The sequence below is a fragment of the Salvelinus namaycush genome, chromosome 7 (genome assembly GCF_016432855.1).
Source record: "Salvelinus namaycush isolate Seneca chromosome 7, SaNama_1.0, whole genome shotgun sequence".
Classification (NCBI taxonomy): domain Eukaryota; kingdom Metazoa; phylum Chordata; class Actinopteri; order Salmoniformes; family Salmonidae; genus Salvelinus; species Salvelinus namaycush.
This window is the reverse complement of record NC_052313.1, coordinates 49,068,232-49,077,268: the sequence shown is the minus strand read 5'-3', so window position 1 is coordinate 49,077,268 and position 9,037 is coordinate 49,068,232. Positions and strand designations below refer to the sequence as shown.

Here is a 9,037-nt window from a genome sequence, read left to right as displayed (position 1 = left end):
ACCTACACAGACACTACAGAGGGCTGGTGGGGATCTAATCGGGAGAGCGGCCCTCGGCTAAAACAAAGGCAGAACGGCACAAAACATCCACTTGCTATCCAGGTGTCTGTGTCTGCCCCTTCCCAACCATCACCCCCAGTCCCCTGCAAGCAATAAATAAATGGTATTGTAATAACAATAAATGTAAGAATTGAAAAATAATAACGAAATAAAACAAAAAATGGGGGAATATAAGTATATTCATCCGAAAGTGTCAATGATCAAACCTGGAAGGCATCCCAAATAGGCATCGCTCTGAACACAGTCAGAATGAAAGTGACTTTAACTGAGAGCTCAGACCGCCCTCCACAGCATCTTACATGTTCGGTAGCCCTTGTTGAGACCGTTCAATACGGTTTCACCCGTTATGGTATAGTATGGATTCGATTCCATGAGCAGACCCTAACACACAATGACAAGGCACTCTAACCTGTACGGGGGATTGGCGTATGTTCCCGGATAAACTTCTCTGCGTCCAAGACCGAGGAGAGCCAAATCTTCTCACCGGAAGGCGGGGTAATTCTTAGTCTTGCAGGGAAGAGCAAGGCTGGGCGAAGATGGAGTTTGTAGAGTTTGGTCATGACATCTCTGTAGCCGCCGCGGTGCTTTGCCACATCGGGCGCATAATCATCATAGACACGGAAGGGGTGCCCTTTATGTAACAGGTTGCCCCTCATTCGGGCCTCGCGCAGGATAAGATCCTTGGTCTTGAAACTGTGACAACAGATGATTACTGGGCGAGGACGTCCAGGCACTGGGACAAGGGCGCGATGTGCATGGTCCAGCTGGGGGTCCGAAGCCAAAACATCCGATCCCATTGCATCCTTCAATAGCTTGGCGAAGAAGTCGGTGGGCGGGAGCCCGCCTCTACCCCCTCTGCCAGACCAACAACGCAAAGGTTATTACGTCTGGAACGGCCCTCCAGGTCGACCACTTTCACAGAAAGCCTCTGCACACTATCCTGCAGTGACGAGCATAGCTTCTCTAACTCGTAGATCCTACCAGCGTTGAATTCAGAAGCTTTCTCAAGGTCCACAATACTCTGGCCCTGCGAAGCGACCGTTCGAATGGTGCTCTCGATTTTGGTGTCCAGTTCAGCAATAGTAGCCTTAAGATCCTCAGCTAAAGCAACACGTAGTTCTCCCAAAGCCCGGGTAAGTTCTTTAAGTGTCACGTTGTTGCCTGTGCCTTCCGCCATGTCTGTCTCGTTGTTTGGTGTGGAGTAGGCCTCCGATGTGGATTTATTGTCCTTTGGTCGCTTATTACTCGGCATTTTTACACAGAAAGTTACAATGTTGTATTAGAAAGAAACGTTTGCTGTAAAAAGTATCATAAAGTAGGTTAAGTTAGATTATTTCGCAAAAAGCTGCAGGAGCCTCTCACACACCGCCGTTCACTCCAACATGCTAGCTCCGCCTCCAGGCTAGCTTTTTCAAGCAGAAATTTGCATCCTGTAGCACAAACTAAAAAAAGTTCTGGGACACTGTAAAGTCCATGGAGAATAAGAGCACCTCCTTCCAGCTGCCCACTGCACTGAGGATAGGTGTCACGGCCATCAAAAGGAAGAGACCAAGGCGCAGCGTGATATGCGTACATTCTTCTTTAATCTAAGAATGAACACTGAACAAAACGAACCGTGAAGCTATACAAATGAGTGCTGACAGGCAACTAGACATAGACAAGAACCCACAAATACCCAAGGGAAAATGGCTACCTAAATATGGTCCCCAATCAGAGACAATGAAAAACAGCTGCCTCTGATTGGGAACCATATCAGGCCTCCATTGACATATATATACCTAGACCTACAAAAACCCCTAGATATACAAAAACCCTAGACAGGACAAAACTAGCATACACACCCTAGTCACACCCTGACCTAACCAAAATAATAAAGAAAACATAGATAACTAAGGTCAGGGCGTGACAATAGGAAACACTGCCACCACCGATAAATCCACTACAATTGAGAATTTCAATAAGCATTTTTCTACAGCTGGCCATGCTTTCCACCTGGCTACCCCTACCCCGATCAACAGCCCTCCACCCCCCACAGCAACTCGCCCAAACCTCCCCCACTTCTCCTTCACCCAAATCCAGATAGGTGATATTCTGAAAGAGCTGCAAAATCTGGACCCCTACAAATCAGCCGGGCTAGACAATCTGGACCCTCTCTTTCTAAAACTATCTGCCGAAATTGTTGCAACCCCCATTACTAGCCTGTTCAACCTCTCTTCCGTATTGTCTGAGACTCCCATAGATTGGAAAGCTGCCGTGGTCATCCCCCACTTCAAAGGGGGAGACACTCTAGACCCAAACTGATACAGACCTGTATCTATTCTACCCTGCCTTTCTAAAGTCGTCGAAAGCAAAGTTAACAAACAGATAACCGACCATTTCGAATCCCACCGTACCTTCTCCGCTATGCAATCTGTTTTCAGAGCTGGTCATGGGTGCACCTCAGCCACGCTCAAGGTCCTAAACGATATCATGACCGCCATCGATAAGAGACATTACTGTGCAGCCGTTTTCATCGACCTGGCTAAGGCTTTCGACTGTAAAATCACAACATTCTTATTGGCAGACTCAACAGCCTTGGTTTCTCAAATGATTGCCTCGCCTGGTTCACCAACTACTTCTCTGATGGAGTTCAGTGTGTCAAATCGGAGGGCCTGTTGTCCGGACCTCTGGCAGTCTCTATGGGGGTGCCAAAGGGTTCAATTCTCGGGCCGACTCTCTTCTCTGTATACATCAATGATGTAGCTCTTGCTGCAGGTGATTCTCTGATCCACCTCTACGCAGACGACACCATTCTGTATATCTCTTGCCCTTCTTTGGACACTGTGTTAACTAACCTCCAGACGAGCTTCAATGCCATACAACTCTCCTTCCGTGGCCTCCAACTGCTCTTCAATGCAAGTAAAACTAAATGCATGCTCTTCAATCGATCACTGCCCGTACCTGCCCGCCCGTCCAGCATCACTACTCTGGACGGTTCTGATTTAGAATATGTGGACAACTACAAATACCTAGGTGTCTGGTTAGACTGTAAACTCTCCTTCCAGACTCACATTAACATCTCCAATCCAAATTTAAATCTAGAATTGGCTTCCTATTTCGCAACAAAGCATCCTTCCCTCATGCTGCCAAACATACCCTCGTAAAACTGACCATCCTACCGATCCTCGACTTAGGCGATGTCATTTATGAAATAGCCTCCAACACTCTACTCAACAAATTGGATGCAGTCTGTCACAGTGCCATCCATTTTGTCACCAAAGCCCTATATACTATCCACCACTGCGACCTGTACGCTCTCGTTGGCTGGCCCTCGCTTCATACTCGTCACCAAAGATCACTGCACCTGTACATAGCTCATCTGTAAATAGCCCATCCAACCTACCTCATCCCCATACTGTATATATTTATTTATCTTGCTCCTTTGCACTCCAGTATCTCTACTTGCACATTCATCTTCTGCACATTCTACCATTCCAGTGTTTAATTGCTATATTGTGATTACATCGCCATCATGGCCCATTTATTACCTTACCTCTCTTATCCTACCTCATTTGCACATGCTGTAATATAGATTTTTCCGCTGTATTATTGATTGTATGTTTGTTTATTCCATGTGTAACTCTGTCCTGTTGTATGTGTCGAACTGATTTGCTTTATCTTGGCCAGGTCGCAGTTGCAAATGAGAACTTGTTCACAACTAGCCTACCTGCTTAAATACAGGTAAAATAAAATTAAATCAAAAAATGTAAATGACGACGTTGAAGCCCAAAACAAACACATATATAAATATTTATATAACACAGGGATGCAACCCAAACAGAAGAGCGAGGTGTAAACCTCTAAATAATACACAAGACGAGACCCGTAATAACAACTGCACAAGCACACGTAGCACCAAAGCCGATACAACAGCGCACAGGTACTCACAAGACCAACGGACATGGGGACAATAATCGACAAGGACAGTGGGGAACAGAGGGCACATATATACACATACTAATCAGGGTGAATGGGAACCAGGTGTGCGTAAGGAGACAAGACAGTCCGGGTTGGTGGTAATGAATCCAATTCAGTGACACAGATATGAGGTAGAGCATTTTATTTTAATAAAAAATGTGGTTACATGGATTCAATATAAATATTAGGTATGACTGTGCTCAATAGGTAAAAAAATGATTAGACATGAGAGCTTCTGTGGGTAATCATGGCAATGGGGCCTTCATTGTGACATCACAAGATTCTGATTCTAGGAGGTTAGCTGTTGCACAGACAAACAGAACAGTGCAAAGAGACTGATTCAACTAACCACTGACAGATTATTCATGTCCTATTTCATTAGTGAGAGAACACGCTGCTTACTTGAGAGGTAGGTGTTAATATAACTTACTGTTTAACTATGTTTCTGTAGAATAACTACTTTTCAAATGACTTGTGTGCTAACATGACCTTTTAAGTAGGCCTAACATGCAATCATGGTGACAAGAGAAACTGTTGATGAGATACAGTTTGCTTGAATCCATTTTTTTGTGAGAAAATGGTTCATCCTGACACTTGAGATGGCATGTTACAGTTGTTGTAGTGAGCCAGCCTAATGGCAAATACATTCTATTGATGAAAGAAAACCCCATCTCTGTGTTAATCCCCAACATATATTGCAATCAATTATCTCTATAAATATGTACCAAATATGTACGTCTTTAAATTGAGTTGCACTCAGAGGCACTCAAAGAGAAGACTGGAGTGTTTAAAATAGGTGAAACTGTACAACAAGTTAGGTCCATGATGGATATAGGGTCACTTTCTTCCCCAAAATCTTTTTGGAATGATATTATATAAGTGATTAGTGTGGTTTGTGAGAACCAGGCCCAATATGGAGTGGTGTTACATGGGGGGTTGAATAAGGCTCAATATGGAGTGGTGTTACATGGGGGGTTGAACAAGGCTCAATATGGAGTGGTGTTACATGGGGGGTTGAATAAGGCTCAATATGGAGTGGCGTTACATGGGGGGTTGAACAAGGCTCAATATGGAGTGGCGTTACATGGGGGGTTGAATATGGCTCAATAGTAAGGTACAGAGAGAGCCTGAAGTTTGATTTTTAAAGTCTTTTGTACTTTGTCATCTCCAATAGCAACGCCTTGCATCACAATGATGATGTCATGAAGGATATTGTGCACATAATGATAGGAACAGCCAAAATCGATTCATTTGAACTTGGTCGCTTTTCCAGCGGCCAACTTTTTACTAGTATTTCAGATAGGCCTACTGCGTAATCATCTCTGGATTGGGATTGTCACTTGCTTAATTGTAAGTAAACGGGAAGAAACGTGTGCACATCGTAAAGAGATGTATTACTATTTGGTTAGCAACACGCCACTTACTACAACGTTATGTAATTTCCAGAGTTATTGTTAGCTAGGAGGAAGACATGGAGGGTTCAACGCTGACACAGAAGAGGGCTGAGTGTCAGTTGAAGGAAAGGGAGATCCAGACAGACTACATGATGGAGCTGGGTGCCAGGTTGGCTCTGATGTGGCAGATCCAGAGGGAGCAGGAGAAGGAGATGAAGAGGATTTGGTTTGAGACGAGGAAAATGCCAAGCCTGATTGAGGAGGTAACAAAACCAACTTTGACAAAGTCGACTAGAGTTCTGTTGAACAATATTGATTAAAGCAAATATATGTCAATATACGGGCAAAATGTGCCATATGCCATTGAACGTAAGCTAACAGTATTTTGTCTGATAACTTTTCTTGTGTTGTATCGTGTATGTCTCTGAGTATTGTTATGTACTTAGTCCTCAGTTCTTATAGTTGCCTTGTCTTGAAAAAAAATTTAATAACAAGACCAAGCGATCTCTCGTAGACCTTCATATCAGGATTATGTAGTTGTCCCACCTAGCTACCTTAAATTGAATGCACTAACTGTAAGTCGTTCTGGATAAATGCTTCTGCTAAATGTCTAAAATGTCAAATGTTATGCTGGGTGTGGGGCATGTATTTTTACACTTAGTTGACTCGTTGCCTAGAAGACCCAGGGTTGGTACAGACTGGTGCAGAGCATCTGAGAGGACAATAGATATATACAGCGTCTTCGGGAAAGTATTCAGACACCTTTTCTTTTTCCACCTTTTGTTACGTTACAGCCTCATTCTAAAATGGATTAAATAATACACACAATACCCCATAATGACACAGCGAAAAAACTGTTTTACATTTTTTTTGCAAATGTATTAAACATAAAAACAGAAATACCTTATTAACATAAGAATTCAGACCCTTTGCTATGAGTCTCGAAATTGAGGTCAGGTGCATCCTGTTTCCATTGATCGTCCTTGAGATGTTTCTACGACATGTGGTAAATGAAATTGATAGGACATGATTTGGAAAGGCACACACCTGTCTATATAAGGTCCCACAGTTGACAGTGCATGTCAGAGCAAACACTAAACCATGAGGTCGAAGGAATTGTCCGTAGAGTTCAGAGGATTGTGTCGAGGATGAGATCTAGGGAAGGGTATCAAGAAATCTCTGCAGCATTGAAGGTCCCCAAGAACACAGTGGCCTCCATCATTCTAAAATGGAAGACGTTTGGAACCACCAAGACTCTTCCTCGAGCCGGCCGCCCGGCCAAGCTGAGCATTCGGAGGAGAAGGGCCTTGGTCAGGGAGGTGGCCAAGAACCCGATGGTGACTCTGACAGAGCTCAAGAGTTCCTCTGTGGAGATAGGAGATCCTTCCAGAAGGACAACCATCTCTGCAGCACATCACCGATCAGGCTGTTAAAAGGCACATGACAGCCCGCTTGGAGTTTGCCAACAGGCACCTAAAGACTCTCAGACCATGAGAAACAAGATGCTCTGGTCTGATGAAACCAAGATTGAAATCTTTGGCCTGATTGCCAAGCGTCATGTCTGGAGGAAATCTGGCACCTACGGCACGGTGAAGCACGGTGGTGGCAGCATCATGCTGTGGGGATGTTTTTCAGCGGCATGGACTAGGAGACTAGTCAAGATCGAGGTAAAGATGAACTGAGCAAAGTACAGAGAGAACCTTGATCAAAACCTGCTCCAGAGCGCTCAGGACCTCAGACTGGGGGCGAAGGGTCACCTTCCAACAGAACAACGACCCTAAGAACAAAGCCAAGACAACGCAGGAGTGACTTTGGGACACGTCTCTGAATGTCCTTGAGTGGCCCAGCCAGAGCCCGGACTTGGAGAGACCTGAAAATAGCTGTGCAGCAACGCTCCCCATCCAACCTAACAGAGCTTGAGAGGATCTGCAGAGAAGAATGGAAGAAAGTCCCCAAACACAAGTATGCCAAGCTTGTAGAGTAAAACCCAAGAAGATTTTATGGTGTAACTGCTGCCAAAGGTGCTTCAACAAAGTATTCAATACGAAAGTAAATCGCCATTTTTTTTGTTGTTGTAATGAATGTGGAACGATTCAGATTTTGCTTTGTCAATATGGGGTATTGTGTGTAGATTGATGAGCGCAAATAATTATTTAATCAATTTTAGAATAAGGCTGTGAGGTAACAAAATGTGGAAAAAGTGAAGGGGTCTAAATACTTTCCGAAGGCACTGTATATGTGATGTATTAGTATATAGTGTTCACTCATAAAGTATGTATGTACTGAATGTGATCACTTTCATCATGTCTGTTTCTTTTCTCCTGCAGAATGTGAGAGATGTGACCAACCGTCCACTCACTGAGTTCATGGCTCACTGTATTGACTCCCTCCCACCACTGGCTTTCACCAATCGGAGGCCTATACCAACCATGTTGCATCCCCCCTCTCCATTGGCCATACGCGCTCAGGATGACAAGCGGTTCATTGTATTTTCATACTTTGTCCCTGTTGAGTGCCCAGTTGCCACAGAGACCACTGCAGATGTATCTGCTGGTAAAGGAGAGGACTTATCGACAGATACACATCTTTCCTCAATGCTGCATCGATACTTGCCACACTTCTTTAACAATGACTCCATTCCACCACAGCAGACAGTAGAGGGAACCACTGAGGTCTCAGTTGCTACAGTGGCAATATCTAATATCAAGGAAGAGGACAGATTCTATCCTTTCTCTCTCCCACCACTGGCTCAGCGGTTCATTGGCAATTCATTCAATGTCCCGGAAACCTCCCAGCCTGGTGTTTCAGCCACGGAGTGCCGAGTTGCCAAAGTGGCCACTGCAGGTACAGCCACTGTCAAGAACCGGTGGGCAGCTAGAATTCTTCCTTCAGTGCTGCCTCCATGCCTGCCACCAGTCTTTGACATTGACTACAAACTGCCAGGGGCGGCAGTAGAGGGAACCAACAAGTGTCCAGTTGCCAGTGAAACAACCAATGATGTGTCCACTCAACTCAAAGAGGACATGGCAGCTGATCAAAGCCCTCCTGACCCTGCAGCACTGCCTCCAAGCTCGCCATGTATCCGTGACTCTGAACACAAACTGACCAAGGAGGAAAAAGAGGACGCCACCGAGTCCTCCGTTGCCACAGAGATGACTGTAGGCACATCCATTGTCCAGGGAGAGGACCTGGATAAAAGCCCTGATCCAAGGCTGCCTCCAAGCTTGTCACACATTTTGGACAATGACCATAAGCAGCCAGAGGAGACGAAAGAGGGCGCCACTGAGTGCTCAGTTGCTAATAGAGAGGATCCATCAGCAGCTACAGGTCTTCCCTCAGTGCTGCCTTCATGTCTGCCACTTGTCTTTGACAATGACTACAAACGGCCAGAGGATGCAGTAGAGGGTACCAGCAAGTGTCCAGTTGTCAGTGAAGCAGCCGCTTCCGTGTCCACTGTCCTCGAAGAGGAGTTTTTGGCTGATAAAAGTCCTCCTGCACCCGCAGCTCTGCTTCTAAGGCTGCCCTGCACCCACAACATTGACCACAAACAGCCAGAGGAGACCGTTGAGAACACCACAGAGTGCTCAGTTGACACAGAGGCAAGTGCAGTTACATCCACTGTCAAG

At 45.1% G+C, this 9,037-nt stretch overlaps 1 protein-coding gene across 1 annotated transcript in view; it reads right to left on the bottom strand.

Moving 5' to 3' along the window:
• LOC120050777 (cytokine receptor-like factor 1) overlaps positions 1 to 1,312 on the bottom strand; it is a 5,628-nt gene extending 4,316 nt beyond the window's left edge. Inside the window, exons 1-2 of the mRNA XM_038997328.1 lie at positions 946 to 1,312; positions 470 to 772 (exon numbers count right to left, since the gene is read on the bottom strand). Of these exons, the coding sequence (XP_038853256.1) occupies positions 470 to 772; positions 946 to 1,312 (670 nt within the window). The remainder of the gene's footprint in view (positions 1 to 469; positions 773 to 945) is intronic.
• Positions 1,313 to 9,037: the final 7,725 nt, after the last annotated feature.